The sequence below is a fragment of the Bombina bombina genome, chromosome 1, assembly GCF_027579735.1.
Source record: "Bombina bombina isolate aBomBom1 chromosome 1, aBomBom1.pri, whole genome shotgun sequence".
Lineage (NCBI taxonomy): Eukaryota > Metazoa > Chordata > Amphibia > Anura > Bombinatoridae > Bombina > Bombina bombina.
The window spans coordinates 255963050-255985542 of NC_069499.1; the positions used below are offsets into that span (position 1 = coordinate 255963050).

General features: G+C 39.0%; 1 protein-coding gene across 1 annotated transcript in view; it reads left to right on the forward strand.

Moving 5' to 3' along the window:
- Positions 1-15668, forward strand: part of PRKD1 (protein kinase D1) — a 503446-nt gene extending 487778 nt beyond the window's left edge. The window contains 2 exon segments of the mRNA XM_053697941.1: positions 15177-15293; positions 15295-15668. Coding sequence (XP_053553916.1) covers positions 15177-15293; positions 15295-15342 — 165 coding nt within the window. The 3' untranslated portion in view covers positions 15343-15668.
- Positions 15669-22493: the final 6825 nt, after the last annotated feature.

The following is a 22493-nucleotide window of genomic DNA, read 5'->3' on the forward strand; positions in this document are numbered from 1 at the left end:
TCATCAGTGTATTAGGGAATCTCCTCTTACCTAAATAACTATTTGTTATTTAAAATCTGCTGTAGCATTAGTAGCTCTGTTGAGCCACTCCCGTATCCCTGTGAATTCGTTTACAGTATAGTAGCACTCTCGTTACTTCTCTGTGCTTTTAACTTACACAGTCATTTTTAATTTCAATAAATAATAAAAGTTAAGTTTTACCCCATGTACTGGAGGATTTCCTATGTATCTTGGGAACCCCCTTGTTTAGTATACTATGTGTTGTGGAGTGCTATTTAAGTACATATCTTTTTCTTCTGCTACGCATTAGAAACCCCTTCAATATCACAACTGGGGCATATGTCAATCATCAAGGGGTGACTCAAAGTCCTTTATCGACGAAAGAAGTATCTTGGATACTTTCTTGGGCGGAATCCAACTCCTGTCTAATTTCTGCGACAATTCTGTAGACAAGTGGTCTCTCCATCCAGATGTATTTTGTCAGATTGTACAGATGTGGGGTCTCCCCAAAATAGATCTGATGGTTTCCCAGGTACCTTTCCAGGTCCAGGGATCCTCAGGCAGAGATGGTGGATGCGTTAGCAGTTCCTTGTTTTCTTTCATGTAATTAGCAAGAGTCCATGAGCTAGTGACGTATGGGATATACATTCCTACCAGGAGGGGCAAAGTTTCCCAAACCTCAAAATGCCTATAAATACACCCCTCACCACACCCACAATTCAGTTTTTACAAACTTTGCCTCCGATGGAGGTGGTGAAGTAAGTTTGTGCTAGATTCTACGTTGATATGCGCTCCGCAGCAAGTTTGAGCCCGGTTTTCCTCTCAGCGTGCAGTGAATGTCAGAGGGATGTGAGGAGAGTATTGCCTATTTGAATACAGTGATCTCCTTCTACGGGGTCTATTTCATAGGTTCTCTGTTATCGGTCGTAGAGATTCATCTCTTACCTCCCTTTTCAGATCGACGATATACTCTTATATATACCATTACCTCTGCTGATTCTCGTTTCAGTACTGGTTTGGCTATCTGCTATATGTAGATGAGTGTCCTGGGGTAAGTAAGTCTTATTTTCTGTGACACTCCAAGCTATGGTTGGGCACTTTGTTTATAAAGTTCTAAATATATGTATTCAAACATTTATTTGCCTTGACTCAGAATGTTCAACTTTCCTTATTTTCAGACAGTCAGTTTCATATTTGGGATAATGCATTTGATTTAATAATTTTTTTCTTACCTTCAAAAAATTTGACCCTTCCCTGTGGGCTGTTAGGCTCGCGGGTGCTGAAAATGCTTCATTTTATTGCGTCATTCTTGGCGCGGACTCTTTTGGCGCAAAAATTCTATTTCCGTTTCCGGCGTCATACGTGTCGCCGGAAGTTGCGTCATTTTTTTGACGTTATTTTGCGCCAAAAATGTCGGCGTTCCGGATGTGGCGTCATTTTTGGCGCCAAAAGCATTTAGGCGCCAAATAATGTGGGCGTCTTATTTGGCGCGAAAAAATATGGGCGTCACTTTTGTCTCCACATTATTTTAGTCTCATTTTTTATTGCTTCTGGTTGCTAGAAGCTTGTTCTTTGGCATTTTTTCCCATTCCTGAAACTGTCATTTAAGGAATTTGATCAATTTTGCTTTATATGTTGTTTTTTCTCTTACATATTGCAAGATGTCCCACGTTGCATCTGAGTCAGAAGATACTACAGGAAAATCGCTGTCAAGTGCTGAATCTACCAAAGCTAAGTGTATCTGCTGTAAACTTTTGGTAGCTATTCCTCCAGCTGTTGTTTGTATTGATTGTCATGACAAACTTGTTAAAGCAGATAATATTTCCTTTAGTAAAGTACCATTGCCTGTTGCAGTTCCTTCAACATCTAAGGTGCAGAATGTTCCTGATAATATAAGAGATTTTGTTTCAGAATCCATAAAGAAGGCTATGTCTGTTATTTCCCCTTCTAGTAAACGTAAAAAATCTTTTAAAACTTCTCTCTCTACAGATGAATTTTTAAATGAACATCATCATTCTGATTCTGATGACTCTTCTGGTTCAGAGGATTCTGTCTCAGAGATTGATGCTGATAAATCTTCATATTTATTTAAAATGGAATTTATTCGTTCTTTACTTAAAGAAGTACTAATTGCTTTAGAAATAGAGGATTCTGGTCCTCTTGATGCTAATTCTAAACGTTTGGATAAGGTATTTAAAGCTCCTGTGGTTTTTCCAGAAGTTTTTCCTGTTCCTAATGCTATTTCTGCAGTAATTTCCAAGGAATGGGATAAATTGGGTAATTCATTTACTCCTTCTAAACGTTTTAAGCATTTATATCCTGTGCCGTCTGACAGATTAGAATTTTGGGACAAGATCCCTAAAGTTGATGGGGCTATTTCTACCCTTGCTAAACGTACTACTATTCCTACGTCAGATGGTACTTCGTTTAAAGATCCTCTAGATAGGAAAATTGAATCCTTTCTAAGAAAAGCTTATCTGTGTTCAGGTAATCTTCTTAGACCTGCTATATCTTTGGCTGATGTTGCTGCAGCTTCAACTTTTTGGTTGGAAACTTTAGCGCAACAAGTAACACATCGTGATTCTCATGATATTATTATTCTTCTTCAGCATGCTAATAATTTTATCTGTGATGCTATTTTTGATATTATCAGAGTTGATGTCAGATTTATGTCTCTAGCTATCTTAGCTAGAAGAGCTTTATGGCTTAAAACTTGGAATGCTGATATGGCTTCTAAATCAACTTTGCTTTCCATTTCTTTCCAGGGTAACAAATTATTTGGTTCTCAGTTGGATTCCATTATTTCAACTGTTACTGGTGGGAAAGGAACTTTTTTACCACAGGATAAAAAATCTAAAGGTAAAAACAGGGCTAATAATCGTTTTCGTTCCTTTCGTTTCAACAAAGAACAAAAGCCTGATCCTTCATCCTCAGGAGCAGTTTCAGTTTGGAAACCATCTCCAGTCTGGAATAAATCCAAGCCAGCTAGAAAGGCAAAGCCTGCTTCTAAGTCCACATGAAGGTGCGGCCCTCATTCCAGCTCAGCTGGTAGGGGGCAGGTTACGTTTTTTCAAGGAAATTTGGATCAATTCTGTTCACAATCTTTGGATTCAGAGCATTGTTTCAGAAGGGTACAGAATTGGTTTCAAGATGAGACCTCCTGCAAAGAGATTTTTTCTTTCCCGTGTCCCAGTAAATCCAGTAAAAGCTCAAGCATTTCTGAAATGTGTTTCAGATCTAGAGTTGTCTGGAGTAATTATGCCAGTTCCAGTTCCGGAACAGGGGATGGGGTTTTATTCAAATCTCTTCATTGTACCAAAGAAGGAGAATTCCTTCAGACCAGTTCTGGATCTAAAAATATTGAATCGTTATGTAAGGATACCAACGTTCAAGATGGTAACTGTAAGGACTATATTGCCTTTTGTTCAGCAAGGGAATTATATGTCCACAATAGATTTACAGGATGCATATCTGCATATTCCGATTCATCCAGATCATTATCAATTCCTGAGATTCTCTTTTCTGGACAAGCATTACCAGTTTGTGGCTCTGCCGTTTGGCCTAGCTACAGCTCCAAGAATTTTTACAAAGGTTCTCGGTGCCCTTCTGTCTGTAATCAGAGAACAGGGTATTGTGGTATTTCCTTATTTGGACGATATCTTGGTACTTGCTCAGTCTTTACATTTAGCAGAATCTCATAAGAATCGACTTGTGTTGTTTCTTCAAGATCATGGTTGGAGGATCAATTTACCAAAAAGTTCTTTGATTCCTCAGACAAGAGTAACCTTTCTGGGTTTCCAGATGGATTCAGTATCCATGACTCTGTCTTTAACAGACAAGAGACGTCTAAAATTGATTGCAGCTTGTCGAAACCTTCAGTCACAATCATTCCCTTCGGTAGCCTTATGCATGGAAATTCTAGGTCTTATGACTGCTGCATCGGACGCGATCCCCTTTGCTCGTTTTCACATGCGACCTCTTCAGCTCTGTATGCTGAAGCAATGGTGCAAGGATTACACGAAGATATCTCAAATAATATCTTTAAAACCGATTGTTCGACACTCTCTAACATGGTGGACAGATCACCATCGTTTAATTCAGGGGGCTTCTTTTGTGCTTCCGACCTGGACTGTAATTTCAACAGATGCAAGTCTCACAGGTTGGGGAGCTGTGTGGGTATCTCTGACAGCACAAGGAGTTTGGGAATCTCAGGAGGTGAGATTACCGATCAATATTTTGGAACTCCGTGCAATTTTCAGAGCTCTTCAGTTTTGGCCTCTTCTGAAGAGAGAATCGTTCATTTGTTTTCAGACGGACAATGTCACAACTGTGGCATACATCAATCATCAAGGAGGGACTCACAGTCCTCTGGCTATGAAAGAAGTATCTCGAATTTTGGTTTGGGCAGAATCCAGCTCCTGTCTAATCTCTGCGGTTCATATCCCAGGTATAGACAATTGGGAAGCGGATTATCTCAGTCGCCAAACGTTACATCCGGGCGAATGGTCTCTTCACCCAGAGGTATTTCTTCAGATTGTTCAAATGTGGGAACTTCCAGAAATAGATCTGATGGCGTCCCATCTAAACAAGAAACTTCCCAGGTATCTGTCCAGATCCCGGGATCCTCAGGCGGAGGCAGTGGATGCATTATCACTTCCTTGGAAGTATCATCCTGCCTATATCTTTCCGCCTCTAGTTCTTCTTCCAAGAGTAATCTCCAAGATTCTGAAGGAATGCTCGTTTGTTCTGCTGGTAGCTCCGGCATGGCCTCACAGGTTTTGGTATGCGGATCTTGTCCGGATGGCCTCTTGCCAACCGTGGACTCTTCCGTTAAGACCAGACCTTCTGTCACAAGGTCCTTTTTTCCATCAGGATCTGAAATCCTTAAATTTAAAGGTATGGAGATTGAACGCTTGATTCTTGGTCAAAGAGGTTTCTCTGACTCTGTGATTAATACTATGTTACAGGCTCGTAAGTCTGTATCTCGAGAGATATATTATAGAGTCTGGAAGACTTATATTTCTTGGTGTCTTTCTCATCATTTTTCTTGGCATTCTTTTTAGAATACCGAGAATTTTACAGTTTCTTCAGGATGGTTTAGATAAGGGTTTGTCCGCAAGTTCTTTGAAAGGACAAATCTCTGCTCTTTCTGTTCTTTTTCACAGAAAGATTGCTATTCTTCCTGATATTCATTGTTTTGTACAAGCTTTGGTTCGTATAAAACCTGTCATTAAGTCAATTTCTCCTCCTTGGAGTTTGAATTTGGTTCTGGGAGCTCTTCAAGCTCCTCCGTTTGAACCTATGCATTCATTGGACATTAAATTGCTTTCTTGGAAAGTTTTGTTCCTTTTGGCCATCTCTTCTGCCAGAAGAGTTTCTGAATTATCTGCTCTTTCTTGTGAGTCTCCTTTTCTGATTTTTCACCAGGATAAGGCGGTGTTGCGAACTTCTTTTGAATTTTTACCTAAAGTTGTGAATTCCAACAACATTAGTAGAGAAATTGTGGTTCCTTCATTATGTCCTAATCCTAAGAATTCTAAGGAGAAATCGTTGCATTCTTTGGATGTTGTTAGAGCTTTGAAATATTATGTTGAAGCTACGAAATCTTTCCGTAAGACTTCTAGTCTATTTGTTATCTTTTCCGGTTCTAGAAAAGGCCAGAAAGCTTCTGCCATTTCTTTGGCATCTTGGTTGAAATCTTTAATTCATCTTGCCTATGTTGAGTCGGGTAAAACTCCGCCTCAGAGAATTACAGCTCATTCTACTAGGTCAGTTTCTACTTCCTGGGCGTTTAGGAATGAAGCTTCGGTTGACCAGATTTGCAAAGCAGCAACTTGGTCCTCTTTGCATACTTTTACTAAATTCTACCATTTTGATGTATTTTCTTCTTCTGAAGCAGTTTTTGGTAGAAAAGTACTTCAGGCAGCGGTTTCAGTTTGAATCTTCTGCTTATGTTTTTCGTTAAACTTTATTTTGGGTGTGGATTATTTTCAGCAGGAATTGGCTGTCTTTATTTTATCCCTCCCTCTCTAGTGACTCTTGTGTGGAAAGATCCACATCTTGGGTAGTCATTATCCCATACGTCACTAGCTCATGGACTCTTGCTAATTACATGAAAGAAAACATAATTTATGTAAGAACTTACCTGATAAATTCATTTCTTTCATATTAGCAAGAGTCCATGAGGCCCGCCCTTTTTTTGTGGTGGTTATGATTTTGTATAAAGCACAATTTATTCCAATTCCTTATTTTATATGCTTTCGCACTTTTTTATCACCCCACTTCTTGGCTATTCGTTAAACTGAATTGTGGGTGTGGTGAGGGGTGTATTTATAGGCATTTTGAGGTTTGGGAAACTTTGCCCCTCCTGGTAGGAATGTATATCCCATACGTCACTAGCTCATGGACTCTTGCTAATATGAAAGAAATGAATTTATCAGGTAAGTTCTTACATAAATTATGTTTTTTTCCATCCTGCTTACATTTTTCCGCCTCTAGTTCTTCTTCCAAGGGTGATCTCCGAGATCATATTGAAACAATCACATGTGTTTCTGATAGCACCAGCATGGCCTCAAAGGTTTTGGTATACGGATCTTGTCCTGATGTCTGGTTGCTAACTTCCTTTAAGCCAGACCTTCTGTCTCAAGGGCTGTTTTTCCATCAGGATCTCAAATCACTAAATTTGAAGGTATGGAAATTGAACGCTTAGTACTTAGTCATAGAGGTTTCTCTGACTCAGTGATTAATACTATGCTACAGGCTCTTAAGTCTGTTTCAAGGAAGATTTATTATTGGGTTTGTAAAACCTATATTTCATGGTGTTTTTCTCATAAATTCTCTTGGTATTCTTTTAGGATTCCTAGAATTTTACAGTTTATTCAGGACGATTTTGATAAAGGTTTGTTTGCTAGTACATTGAAGGGACAAATATCTGCTCTTTCTGTTTTATTTAATAGAAAGATTGCTAAACTTCCTGATATTCACTATTTTGTTCAGGCTTTGGTTCGTATCAAGCCTGTTGTTAAATCAATCTCTCCTCCTTGGAGTCTTAAAGGGACAGTCTAGTCCAAAACAAACTTTCATGATTCAGATAGAGCATGTAATATTAAACAATTTTCCAATTTACTTTTATCACCAATTTTGCTTTGTTCTCTTGCTATTCTTAGTTGAAAGCTTAACCTAGGAGGTTCATATGGTAATTTCTTAGACCTTGAAGGCCGCCTCTTAAGAATGCATTTTAACAGGTTTTTCACCACTAGAGGGTGTTAGTTCATGTGTTTCATATAGATAACACTGTGCTCATGCACATGAAGTTACCTGGGAGCTATCACTGATTGGCTAAACTGCAAGTCTGTCAAAAGAACTGAAATAAAGGGGCAGTTTGCAGAGGCTTAGATACAAGATAATCACAGAGGTAAAAAATATATAAATATAACTGTGTTGGTTATGCAAAACTGGGAATGGGTAAAAGAGGGATTATCTATATTTTAAAACAATAACAATTATGATGTAGACTGTCCCTTTAATTTGGTTTTGAAGGCTTTGCAGGCTCCTCCTTTTGAGCCTATGCATTCTTTGGATATTAAACTTCTTTCTTTGAAGGTGTGGTTTCTTTTGGCTATCCCTTCAGCTAGAAGAGTTTCTGAATTGTCTGCTCTCTCTTGTGAGTCTCCTTTTCTGATTTTCCTTCAGGATAAGGCTGTTTTGCGGATTTTGTTTAAATTTCTTCCTAAGGTTGTGAATTCTTACAACATTAGTAGGGAAATTGTTGTTCCTTCGTTGTGTCCTAATCCCAAGAATACTCTTGAAACATCTTTACATTCTTTGAAATACTATGTTGAGGCTACTAAGGATTTCAGGAAGACTTCTAGTCTATTTGTTGTCTTTTCTGGTTCTAGGAAAGGTCAGAAAGCCTCTGCCATTTCTTTGGCATTTTGTTAAAGCTTTTGATTCTCAAGGCTTATTTGGAGGCGGGGCAGTCTCCGTCTCAGAGAATTACAGCTCATTCTACTAGATCAGTCGCAACTTCTTGGGCTTTTAAGAATGAAGCTTCGGTTGATCAGATTTGCAAAGCAGCAACTTGGTTTTCTTTGCATACATTTACTAAATTTTTATGTGTTTGCTTCTTCTGAAGCAGTCTTTGGTAGAAAAGTTCTTCAGGCAACTGTCTCAGTTTGATTCTTCTGCTTATGATTTAAGTTTTTTTCCTGAAATGTATGTGAAATTTATGAGAGACTTAGCTTTTTTTATTTTATCCCTCCCTTTCTAGTGACTCTTCTGTGGTCTTCCACATCTTGGGTATTTCTATCCCATACGTCACTAGCTCATGGACTCTTGCCAATTACATGAAAGAAAACATAATTTATGTAAGAACTTACCTGATAAATTATTTTTTTTCATATTGGCAAGAGTCCATGAGGCCCACCCTTTTTTGGTGGTTATGATTTTTGTATAAAAGCACAATTTTATTTCCAGTTCCTCTTTTTGTATGCTTTTTAACTCCTCATTTTATCACCCCACTACTTGGCGATTCATTAAACTGAATTGTGGGTGTGGTGAGGGGTGTATTTATAGGCATTTTGAGGTTTGGAAAACTTTGCCCCTCCTGGTAGGATTGTATATCCCATATGTCACTAGCTCATGGACTCTTGCCAATATGAAAGAAATGAATTTATCATGTAAGTTCTTACATAAATTATGTTTTCCTTTCCTTCTATATGAGAAGAGTCCACGGCGCCCGCCCGTATTCTCTGAAGGGCAGACTTAAATTTTGTTTTGTTCTGGCACCATTTATACCCTGATATTTCTCCTACTGTTCCTTGTTCTCTTGGCCGAAGGACTGGGATATGAGGGAAGTGGGGAGAGGTATTTAAGCCTTTGGCTGGGGTGTCTTTGCCTCCTCCTGGTGGCCAGGTTCTGTATTCCCACAAGTAAGGAATGAAGCCGTGGATTCTCCTCATATAGAAGGAAAGGAACTTATGTAGTAAACATAATTTATGTTTTTCGTGGTCTCAAAGAAGAACTTTCCACCCAATTCTGGACCTAAAGGGCTTAAACAAATTTCTCAGTGTCCCTTCCTTCAAGATGGAGAAGATAAGGTCCATCCTTCTTTTAATTGAGTAAGGTCAGTTTATGACCACTATAGATCTGAAGGACTCTTACCTTCATGTTCCAATCCACAGGGAACACTTTCAGTTCCTGAAGTTTGCATTCCTGGACCAGCACTTCCAGTTCATTGTCCTTCCGTTTGGCTAAGCTACTGCTCCAAGAATCTTTACAAAGGTTCTGGGGCTCTTCTAGCCATTGCCAGAACTCATGGTATTGCAGTAGCCCCATACTTGGACGATTCTGGTGCAAGCACCATCCTTTCGTTTTGCGGAAGAATTCTCGGAGTCCCTTCTCAGTCGTCTTTGATCACATGAATGGAAGATAAACTTGGAAAATCGTTCTCTTATCCCAAGTACCAGGGTGGAATTCCTGGGTATTTTTATAGACTCCATATCCATTAGGATATTTGTAACAGACCAGAGACGCTACAAGCTAACTTTGGCATGTCTTACCCTCTGGACCTCCTCAAGGCCCTCTGTGTGTGTTCCGTCTTAGACCTTTACAACTGTACATGCTAAGGCAGTGGAATGGCGATCATTCATATCTGTCTCAACAGATTGTATTACACAGCCGGTCAAGAGAATCGCTCTCTTGGTGGCTCCGTCCAGATCATCTGTCCCAAGGGACATGCTTCTTAGACTATCCTGGGAGATTGACTACGGACGCAAGCCTATCTGGATGGGGAGCTGTTTGGGGTGCCAGGAAGGCATATTTTAGAACTACGGGCAATCTTCAAGGCCTTGAAGGCTTGGCCACTTCTGGGTTCGTCCCAGTTTATCAGATTCCAATCAGACAATATAACCTCGATGGCTTACATCAACCATCAGGGGGGAACGAGAAGTTTCTTGGCGATGAAGGAAGTATCTCAGATTCTGGAGTGGGCGGAGTCACACAGCTGTTCGCTGTCAGCGATCCACATTCCAGGTGTGGACAACTGGGAGGCAGATTTTCTCAGCACGCAATCCTTCTATCCAGGGTATTCTCTCCATCCCGAGATGTTTGCAGAGATATGCAGGAAGTGGGGAACGCCAGAGATAGATTTCATGGCGTCCCATCTCAATACTAAGCTACCCAGGTATGGGTCGAGGGATCCCCAAGCGGATCTAATAGATGCACTAGCAGTGCCCTGGAGGTTCAAACTCATATCTTTTCCCTCCATTAATGCTTCTTCCTCGAGTGGCGGCCCGCATCAAGCAGGAGCGGGTATCAGTAATCCTGATTGCTTCATCATGGCCTCAAGGAACGTGGTTCACAGATCTAGTTGGGATGTCCTCATCTCCGCCGTGGAAGTTACCTTGTCGCAGAGACCTGCTAATACAAGGTCCATTTGTTCATCAAAATCTAGATTCTCTGAGGCTGACTGCATGAAGATTGAACGCTTAGTCTTAGCCAAGAGAGGTTTCTTTGAGAGTGTCGTTAAAAATCTTATTCAAACTCGTAAACCAGTTACTCGTCGTATCTACCACAAGGTGTGGAGGACCTACTTATTCTGGTGTGAAGAGTGTGTTTTTTCCTGGAACAGAGTTAGAGGGACAGTCAAGTCCCCAAAAAACTTTCATGATTTATATAGGGCATATAATTTTAAACAACTTCCCAATTTACTTTTATCACCAATTTTACTTTGTTCCTTTGGTATTCTTAGTTGAAATCTAAACCTAGGAGGATCATATGCTAATTTCTCAGACCTTGAAGACTGCCTCTAATCTGAATGCATTTTGAACACTATAGGGCATTAGGTCATGTGTTTCATATAGATAACATTAAGCTCATGCACGTGAAGTGACCTAGGAGTGAGCACTGATTGGCTAAAATGCAAGTCTGTCTAAAGAACTGAAATAAGGGGGCAGTCAGCAGCAGCTTAGATACAAGTAATTACAGAGGTAAAACGTGTATTATTATAACTGTGTTAGTTATGCAAAAATGGGGAATGGGTAATAAAGGGAATATTTTTCTTTTTAAACAACAAAAATACTGGTGTTGACTGACCCTTTAAGGTTGCCAGGATCTTATCTTTTTCCCCAGGATGAGCTGGAGAAGGGCCTTTCTGCTAGTTCCCTGAGGGGGTCAGATTTTGGCCCTGTCGGGTTTTTTTTCACAAGAGACTGGCTAAGCTACCAGACGAGTAGTCCTTTGTTAAGGCTCTGATTAGGATCAGACCTGTGTGTAGTTCTGGGGCTCCTCCTTGGAGCCTAAATCTTGTTCTTCGGGTTTTGCAACAGGTTCCGTTTGAGCCTCTACATTCTGTTGATATTAAATTGTTATCTTGGAAGGTTTTCATTTTATTAGCTATTGCCTCTGCGCGCAGAGTTTCTGAGATCTCTGCTTTGCAATGTGAGCCCCCTTATCTGATTTTTCATGCAGATAAGTCAGTTTTACATATTAAATTGGGTTTTCTTCCTAAGGTTGTGTCAGATTGCAACATCAATCAGGAGATTGTGGTTCCTTCCTTGTGTCCACAGCAATTTTGAAACAAGTGCTGTGAACACTATGTTTATTGGATGCTAGCAGTGAGCTCCTGTCTGCGTTAGCATTTGCATTGCTTTGGTGATACTGCTGGTATCTTTACATTGGATTGTGTCCTTCCTTGTGTCCTAATCCTCCTTCATCGAAGGAACACTTCACAATTTGGATGTGGTTCGAACGTTGAAGTTCTATCTTCAGGCTACTAAGGAGTTTAGACAATCTTCCTCTTTGTTGTCTATTCGGGGGAAGTGTAAGGGGCAGAAAGGTACTTCGACTTACCTATCTTTTTGGTTAAAGAGTGTCATCCGCTTAGCTTACGAGACAGCGGGACATTGTCCTCCTGAGAGGATAACGACTTATTCGACTAGAGCAGTGGCTTCCTCTTGGGCCTTTAAGAACGAGGCCTCTATGTATCAGATTTAAAAGGCGGCTACCTGGTCCTCCTTACATAATTTTCCAAAATTTTTGCAAGTTTAATGTGAAGCAGCTTTCGGGAGAAAAGTTTTGCAGGCTGTGGTGCCCTCAGAATAGGGTCCACCTCTTCCTTTTTGTTCCCTCCCGTTATTCATTCAGTGTCCTCTGGAGCTTGGGTATAGTTTTCCCAACAGTAAGGAATGAAGCCATGGGCTCTCCCTATCTTAGGAAGGAAAACATAATTTATGCTTACTAGATAAATTACTTTCCTTCCAAATAGTGAGAGTCCACGGCTCCCGGACTTTTTTTCTTGTCTATGGGCGGTCCCCTATTTTTTTTTTTTTTTTTCTGGCACCATTGTTACCCTAATGTTTCTCCTACTTTTCCTTTTTCCCTCGGCAGAATGATTGGGGTAATGAGGAAGTGGGAGGGATATTTAAGCCTTTGGCTGGGGTGTGTCTGCCTCCTCATGGTGGCCAGGTGTTGTATTTCTTAACAGTAAGGAATGAAGCTGTGGACTCTCCCTATCTGTAAGGAAAGGAATTTATCTGGAGAGCATAAATGGTTTTCTTTTGGCTATCTCATCTGCTAGACGAGTTTCTGTAATGCTTGCTCTGTCCTGTGAGTCTCCTTATTTGATATTCCATCAGGAAAAGGCTGTTTTGTGAACTACTTTTACATTCTTACCTAAAGTTGATTACTCACACAACATTAATAGGGAGATTATCGTTCCCTTCTTATGACCTATTCCGAAAAATGCTTCTGAAAGATCTTTTCATCTTTTGGATGTTGTTAGAGCATTGAAATATTATGTTGTTGCTACTAAAGATTTCAGACAAACTTCTAGTCGTCTGTACTTTTTTCTGGCCCTAGAAAAGGTCAGAAGGCCTCTATTTCTTTAGCCTCATGGTTAAAACTTTTGATTCACAGAGCTTATTTGGAGGCCGGTAAACCTCAGCCAGAAAGAATTACAGCTCATTTTACTTGATCAGTTGCCACATATTGGGCTTTCAAGAATGAGGTTTATCAAATTTGCAAAGCAGCCACTTGGTCTTCTTTGCATACCTTAACTAATTTTTACCATTTTGATGTTTATGCTTCATCAAAAGCAGCCTTTGGTAGAAATTCATAAGAGAGAGATTTTCTTGGGCTGTGGATTCAATTTCTCAGCGAAAAAAACATTTTTTTAAAATCCCTCCCTTTGTTACTCGTGGACTTCCACAGCTTTTGTATAAGTTAAACAGTTTCCATATGTAACAGATCATGGACTCTCGCCGCCTATATGAAAGAAAACATAATTTACATCTTGCCGCCTATATGAAAGAAAACATAATTTACATCTCACCTGATTATTTTTTTTTTCATGATGGCTGAAGTCCACAAGCCCACCCTTTTTGGGGTTATTGTGTTTTGAGCACATCTTTTTTACACTACTCCTTATTTTGGTACCTACTCCTCACTGCTTGGCTATATGTTAAACTGAGGTATGTGTTAGGTGGGAGGGTTTTATTTGTTTTTTGGGGTTCGGAAACTTTGCACCCTCCTGGTAGGAATGTATATCCCATATGTAATGGATCGTGGGCTCTCGCCACCATGAATATAAATTATGTTTTTATACAGAGGTTGTACCCATCATAAGGTTTAATTTTTAAGACACTGATGTCACTCTATTTTCATTGTCTTTTATGTGTTTTATGGATTATTATATTTTAAATAATTTCTTATTTAATATTTCAGTTTAATATTTTATTTGGATATCAACTTTTCACAATGTAAGCTCAAATCAGTTTGTCTAGTGAAAACTGTATGTTTAGCATTCCTTAACACTATTTTCTGGAGTATAGTGTTTATTAACAGATTTGCAAAATTTGGGCAACAGAAATAGGTTGGGTAATTTTAATTTGTTTATACTGCATATCTTTTGTCTCCTCCTTGTGGTTAGGATGGGAATTCCCACACATAATGACTCATGAACTCTCACCATCATGAAAAAAATAAATTGATCAGGTAAGCATAAATTATGTTTTTATAAAGAGCTACTTCATTAGAAATTATCTATTTGTTCAGAACTCCTCTTAATGTTTATTAAACAGATCATCTATTGGTGCAATTTAAAAATTAGCACAAATCAAAGTTTCTTTTAGAACATTGGATAAATATAATCTGTACCCAAAGGCTTATTCACTTATTTTTTTTCGTCCTAAAAAAAAAAACCATCTGTAAAAAAGTGCTGACCACCTTTATTGTAGAGTTCTTTTTATCACATCTGATATAAGTAGTTATTTAGGCAATCTGTTTCCTTATCTACTTGAATGATTCCTTATCTACTTGAATGATTCATTATTAACCTGTCTTTTATTCTTACTGTCCATCAGTTTGTTGTTTTCTTATAACTAATACATCTAATAAAGTTTTGTAATTTTGTTATGATTGAGCTGTGCTACATAGAAACATAGTGTTTAAATACCCCCACATGTTCTGTGTTGGCGTTATCTGTGTGTGCCATTTTAAAGAATTGCTATGGTATTTTCCTAAGGAAGAAAATAGGCCTTTCTTAAGACTAATTTTTATTTTATTGCAGTGCAGATTATCTGTATCTGAGTACTAAACCATAATGATTGATAATTACTGAACCCAAACTCTCACTCAAAGATGCATGTGATAGTATATTGCAGTTTGGTTTAAATCTAACATGGCTTCCTTACTAACTGGCTCTTTAACTAGTGATAGCTCTTGCAAAGAATTAAATATACTACCTTCTAGTTTATGTAGCAGCAGGTACCTTCTAGTGTGACATAGTGCTACAGTGGTGAGCCAATATAAACCATTCTAAAGTACTTACCATAATATCTATGTTGTGGCTTTGCCAGGGTTTCCTGTACCTTATTACTCTTATACCTACCTACCTGGAAATGTTAGATTTTAGGCATTTGGTTATATATCAATTCCCCAAAAATGGGCAGACTTTGTTAGTGGATGCTACTTAGGCCACTGTTTGGACATATAGAAATGAAATTGATTTCTTTTTTTATGTTGAAGGAAAAGTAAATCTATGCTTTCCCCATTGTTTAAATATATGACTGAGCTGCTGTTTCTTCTTTTGGACATACAATATTATACATAGAGTATAAAACATATACTGTTTAATCTAAGAATATTGAGCCTGATCTCTCACGTTCTGCTTTTTTCAGAATCTACATCACAGAGGTGTGGTAAACCTAGAGTGTATGTTTGAGACTCCTGAGCGAGTGTTTGTAGTGATGGAAAAGCTTCATGGGGACATGCTTGAGATGATCCTATCCAGTGAGAAAGGAAGATTACCAGAGCGCATCACTAAATTCTTGGTCACTCAGGTAACTACTTGATACCACTTTAAGAGGTGATACAGCAGTGAGTGTCTCCTGTGCACGTGAAAACCTGGGTATATGCCAATCCCCATGTAGGACAAGGACGGTCCACAGGACCTTAAAAAGTAATGCTATTTTATTGGCAACAGGTTAAAAACAAAAGAAGAGAAAGGGCGCCTCCTAGTGTAGCCAGTATATCAAAAGGCAATTCTCATAAGGTAAAATGGTACTCACAATTTGTAAAAGCAAAGGTAATGCCTAGGTAGACGATCCGGGAACTTAACAGTGTCCCAGTATACTGTGCACCAGTGCAAGGGCAGCTCCTCCTGGAATCAAGATTGATTTCTGCAGTCTGAAAATGGGAAAAATAAAGAGGGTGACTCATAGTACAGATCAATTAGGTATACAAAACCCACTAGCTGTTCCCAACAGGTGGATACTCACCAGGTGTAATGCACACTATAGTACAAATGGAGCATGCTGGGTATATTGTAGTGGCCCAGCGCACATATAGACCAAAGTTGTTCTCTGCTCCAAAAGATCAATGTTACTGGCAGCAAATGATGCAAAGGAGACTCCAGTATAAAAGATTACTTTATAAAAAAGTATTTAAAAACAATTTACAGATTTGAAATAAACAAATGTCATCAGTACAACACGCTACGCGTTTCTCAGCGCTAACCACGCTGTTTCCTCAGGCAGGTAATACTGATATGTGACTGAAGTCTCCTATTTATGTAGCCGTTAACCAATGTTATTGCAGGCTATACCCTGGTTACCCCCTGTTACACAGGTGCTATATCAATTCATTAAATTACACACTTGTAATAAAAAATGTATACAATGTGTCATCACTAGCTATTAAACTAACAAAAACAGAAAAAATAAATAGTAACATTGCAATCATACAAAATCGGAACACAGAATGCATTATTAAAGGTGTTAAACATTAAAATTTGAACTGTAACCTGAATAAGGGAATAGCTCTATGCATCTGCTGTGTCTCTACCAAGACTGTCAGCGGGAAGTTCATATCTTATAAACCAATAGCCCACTTTAGCATATGGACCTTACATAAGTGTTATTTTGGGAATAAGGGCTCCTAATATTGTGTGTATTCGAACAAACATTTCGGTTGCATTCAAGGGACTAATGTCCAAATTACCAGACAGGAAATATGTTATAAGATGTTGGGTAAAAAAAACTTCATTTCTTTCATGTAATTAGCAAGAGTCCATGAGCTAGTGACGTATGGGATATACATTCCTACCAGGAGGGGCAAAGTTTCCCAAACCTCAAAATGCCTATAAATACACCCCTCACCACACCCACAAATCAGTTTTACAAACTTTGCCTCCTATGGAGGTGGTGAAGTAAGTTTGTGCTAGATTCTACGTTGATATGCGCTCCGCAGCAGGTTGGAGCCCGGTTTTCCTCTCAGCGTGCAGTGAATGTCAGAGGGATGTGAGGAGAGTATTGCCTGTTTGAATTCAATGATCTCCTTCTACGGGGTCTATTTCATGGGTTCTCTGTTATCGGTCGTAGAGATTCATCTCTTACCTCCCTTTTCAGATCGACGATGTACTCTTATATTTATACCATTACCTCTGGTGATTTTCTTTTCAGTACTGGTTTGGCTTTCTACAACATGTAGATGAGTGTCCTGGGGTAAGTAAGTCTTATTTTCTGTGACACTCTAAAGCTATGGTTGGGCACTTTTTTTTATAAAGTTCTAAATATATGTATTCAAACATTTATTTGCCTTGACTCAGGATGTTCAACATTTCCTTATTTCAGACAGTCAGTTTCATATTTGGGATAATGCATTTGAATATATCATTTTTATCTTACCTTAAAATTTGACTTTTCCCTGTGGGCTGTTAGGCTCGCGGGGGCTGAAAATGCTTCATTTTATTGCGTCATTCTTGGCGCTGACTTTCTTGGCGCAAAATTTTTTTTTCTATTTCCGGCGTCATACGTGTCGCCGGAAGTTGCGTCATTTTTGACGTTTTTCGTGCCAAAAATGTTGGCGTTCCGGATGTGGCGTCATTTTTGGCGCTAATAGCTTTTAGGTGCCAAATATTGTGGGCGTCAATTTTGTCTCCACTTTATTTAAGTCTCATTATTTGTTGCTTCTGGTTGCTAGAAGCTTGTTCACTGGCATTTTTTCCCATTCCTGAAACTGTCATTTAAGGAATTTGATCAATTTTGCTTTATATGTTGTTTTTTCTATTACATATTGCAAGATGTCCCACGTTGCAACTGAGTCAGAAGATACTACTGGAAAATCGCTGCCTGGTGCTGGAACTACCAAAGCTAAGTGTATCTGCTGTAAACTTTTGGTAGTTGTTCCTCCAGCTGTTGTTTGTATTAAATGTCATGACAAACTTGTTAATGCAGATAATATTTCCTTTAGTAAAGTACCATTACCTGTTGCAGTTCCATCAACATCTAATGTTCAGAGTGTTCCTGATAACATAAGAGATTTTGTTTCTGAATCCATTAAGAAGGCTATGTCTGTTATTCCTCCTTCTGGTAAACATAAAAAGTCTTTTAAAACTTCTCTTTATACAGATGAATTTTTAAATGAACATCATCATTCTGATTCTAATGATTCTTCTGATACAGAGGATTCTGTCTCAGAGGTTGATGCTGATAAATCGTCATATTTATTTAAAATGGAATTTATCCGTTCTTTACTTAAAGAAGTCCTAATTGCATTAGAAATAGAGGATTCTGGTCCTCTTGATACTAAATCTAAACGTTTAGACAAGGTCTTTAGACCTCCTGTGGTTATTCCTGTTCCTGGTGCTATTTCTGAAGTAATTTCCAGAGAATGGAATAATTTGGGTAATTCATTTACTCCTTCTAAACGTTTTAAGCAATTATATCCTGTACCGTCCGACAGATTAGAGTTTTGGGACAAAATCCCTAAAGTTGATGGGGCTATTTCTACCCTTGCTAAACGTACTACTATTCCTACGGCAGATGGTACTTCCTTTAAGGATCCTTTAGATAGGAAAATTGAATCCTTTCTAAGAAAAGCTTATCTGTGTTCAGGTAATCTTCTTAGACCTGCTATATCATTGGCTGATGTTGCTGCAGCTTCAACTTTTTGGTTGGAAACTTTAGCGCAACAAGTAACAGATCATGATTCTCATATTATTATTCTTCTTCAACATGCTAATAATTTTATCTGTGATGCCATTTTTGATATTATCAGAGTTGATGTCAGGTTTATGTCTCTAGCTATTTTAGCTAGAAGAGCTTTATGGCTTAAAACTTGGAATGCTGATATGTCTTCTAAATCGACTCTACTTTCCCTTTCTTTCCAGGGTAATAAATTATTTGGTTCTCAGTTGGATTCTATTATCTCAACTGTTACTGGTGGGAAAGGAACTTTTTTACCACAGGATAAAAAATCTAAAGGTAAAAACAGGGCTAATAATCGTTTTCGTTCCTTTCGTTTCAACAAAGAACAAAAGCCTGATCCTTCATCCTCAGGAGCAGTTTCAGTTTGGAAACCATCTCCAGTCTGGAATAAATCCAAGCCTTCTAGAAAAGCAAAGCCAGCTTCTAAGTCCACATGAAGGTGCAGCCCTCATTCCAGCTCAGCTGGTAGGGGGCAGATTACGTTTTTTCAAAGAAATTTGGATCAATTCTGTTCACAATCTTTGGATTCAGAACATTGTTTCAGAAGGGTACAGAATTGGTTTCAAGATGAGACCTCCTGCAAAGAGATTTTTTCTTTCCCGTGTCCCAGTAAACCCAGTGAAAGCTCAAGCATTTCTGAAATGTGTTTCAGATCTAGAGTTGGCTGGAGTAATTATGCCAGTTCCAGTTTTGGAACAGGGGCTGGGGTTTTATTCAAATCTCTTCATTGTACCCAAGAAGGAGAATTCCTTCAGACCAGTTCTGGATCTAAAAATATTGAATCGTTATGTAAGGATACCAACATTCAAAATGGTAACTGTAAGGACTATCTTGCCTTTTGTTCAGCAAGGGCATTATATGTCTACAATAGATTTACAGGATGCATATCTGCATATTCCGATTCATCCAGCTCACTATCAGTTCCTGAGATTCTCTTTCCTGGACAAGCATTACCAGTTTGTGGCTCTGCCGTTTGGCCTAGCTACAGCTCCAAGAATTTTTACAAAGGTTCTCGGTGCCCTTCTGTCTGTAATCAGAGAACAGGGTATTGTGGTATTTCCTTATTTGGACGATATCTTGGTACTTGCTCAGTCTTCACATTTAGCAGAATCTCATACGAATCGACTTGTGTTGTTTCTTCAAGATCATGGTTGGAGGATCAATTCACTAAAAAGTTCATTGATTTCAGCTTGTCGAAACCTTCAGTCACAATCATTCCCTTCGGTAGCCTTATGCATGGAAATTCTAGGTCTTATGACTGCTGCATCGGACGCGATCCCCTTTGCTCGTTTTCACATGCGACCTCTTCAGCTCTGTATGCTGAACCAGTGGTGCAGGGATTACACAAAGATATCTCAATTAATATCTTTAAAACCGATTGTCCAACATTCTCTGACGTGGTGGACAGATCACCATCGTTTAATTCAGGGGGCTTCTTTTGTTCTTCCGACCTGGACTATAATCTCAACAGATGCAAGTCTTACAGGTTGGGGAGCTGTGTGGGGGTCTCTGACGGCACAAGGGGTTTGGGAATCTCAGGAGGTGAGATTACCGATCAATATTTTGGAACTCCGTGCAATTTTCAGAGCTCTTCAGTCTTGGCCTCTTCTGAAGAGAGAGTCGTTCATTTGTTTTCAAACAGACAATGTCACAACTGTGGCATACATCAATCATCAAGGAGGGACTCACAGTCCTCTGGCTATGAAAGAAGTATCTCGAATTCTGGTTTGGGCGGAATCCAGCTCCTGTCTAATCTCTGCGGTTCATATCCCAGGTATAGACAATTGGGAAGCGGATTATCTCAGTCGCCAAACGTTGCATCCAGGCGAATGGTCTCTTCACCCAGAGGTATTTCTTCAGATTGTTCAAATGTGGGAACTCCCAGAAATAGATCTGATGGCTTCTCATCTAAACAAGAAACTTCCCAGGTATCTGTCCAGATCCCGGGATCCTCAGGCGGAGGCAGTGGATGCATTATCACTTCCTTGGAAGTATCATCCTGCCTATATCTTTCCGCCTCTAGTTCTTCTTCCAAGAGTAATCTCCAAGATTCTGAAGGAATGCTCGTTTGTTCTGCTGGTAGCTCCAGCATGGCCTCACAGGTTTTGGTATGCGGATCTTGTCCGGATGGCCTCTTGCCAGCCGTGGACTCTTCCGTTAAGACCAGACCTTCTGTCGCAAGGTCCTTTCTTCCATCATTATCTCAAATCCTTAAATTTAAAGGTATGGAGATTGAACGCTTGATTCTTGGTCAAAGAGGTTTCTCTGACTCTGTGATTAATACTATGTTACAGGCTCGTAAATCTGTATCTAGAGAGATATATTATAGAGTCTGGAAGACTTATATTTCTTGGTGTCTTTCTCATCATTTTTCCTGGCATTCTTTTAGAATTCCGAGAATTTTACAGTTTCTTCAGGATGGTTTAGATAAAGGTTTGTCCGCAAGTTCCTTGAAAGGACAAATCTCTGCTCTTTCTGTTCTTTTTCACAGAAAGATTGCTAATCTTCCTGATATTCATTGTTTTGTACAAGCTTTGGTTCGTATAAAACCTGTCATTAAGTCTATTTCTCCTCCTTGGAGTTTGAATTTGGTTCTGAGGGCTCTTCAAGCTCCTCCTTTTGAACCCATGCATTCATTGGACATTAAATTACTTTCTTGGAAAGTTTTGTTCCTTTTGGCCATCTCTTCTGCCAGAAGAGTCTCTGAATTATCTGCTCTTTCTTGTGAGTCTCCTTTTCTGATTTTTCATCAGGATAAGGCGGTGTTGCGAACTTCTTTTGAATTTTTACCTAAGGTTGTGAATTCCAACAACATTAGTAGAGAAATTGTGGTTCCTTCATTATGTCCTAATCCTAAGAATTCTAAGGAGAAATCGTTGCATTCTTTGGAAGTTGTTAGAGCTTTGAAATATTATGTTGAGGCTACTAAGTCTTTCCGAAAGACTTCTAGTCTATTTGTCATCTTTTCCGGTTCTAGAAAAGGTCAGAAAGCTTCTGCCATTTCTTTGCCATCTTGGTTGAAATCCTTAATTCACCATGCTTATGTCGAGTCGGGTAAAACTCCGCCTCAAAGGATTACAGCTCATTCTACTAGGTCAGTTTCTACTTCCTGGGCGTTTAGGAATGAGGCTTCGGTTGATCAGATTTGCAAAGCAGCAACTTGGTCCTCTTTGCATACTTTTACTAAATTCTACCATTTTGATGTGTTTTCTTCTTCTGAAGCAGTTTTTGGTAGAAAAGTACTTCAGGCAGCGGTTTCAGTTTGAATCTTCTGCTTATGTTTTCATTAAACTTTATTTTGGGTGTGGATTATTTTCAGCAGGAATTGGCTGTCTTTATTTTATCCCTCCCTCTCTAGTGACTCTTGCGTGGAAAGATCCACATCTTGGGTAGTCATTATCCCATACGTCACTAGCTCATGGACTCTTGCTAATTACATGAAAGAAAACATAATTTATGTAAGAACTTAACTGATAAATTCATTTCTTTCATATTAGCAAGAGTCCATGAGGCCCACCCTTTTTGGTGGTTATGATTTTTTTGTATAAAGCACAACTATTCCAATTCCTTATTTTATATGCTTTCGCACTTTTTTTATCACCCCACTTCTTGGCTATTCGTTAAACTGATTTGTGGGTGTGGTGAGGGGTGTATTTATAGGCATTTTGAGGTTTGGGAAACTTTGCCCCTCCTGGTAGGAATGTATATCCCATACGTCACTAGCTCATGGACTCTTGCTAATATGAAAGAAATGAATTTATCAGGTAAGTTCTTACATAAATTATGTTATTCATGTTAAAGCGTTGTCGGATTTATCGGCCAATCAGAGTTATACTAAGAGGGGTGTGTAACTCTAAGCCTATGGCTATACATTTATAGACCTTCCAAAAATGTTCATTGGAAAAAATAGGCTCCTTATAATATATATCACTGCCACCGCAACATTCACACTTGAATATACAAGTTACTAAAATAAAAATAGAGAATGCATTGTAAGATGTTGTATAA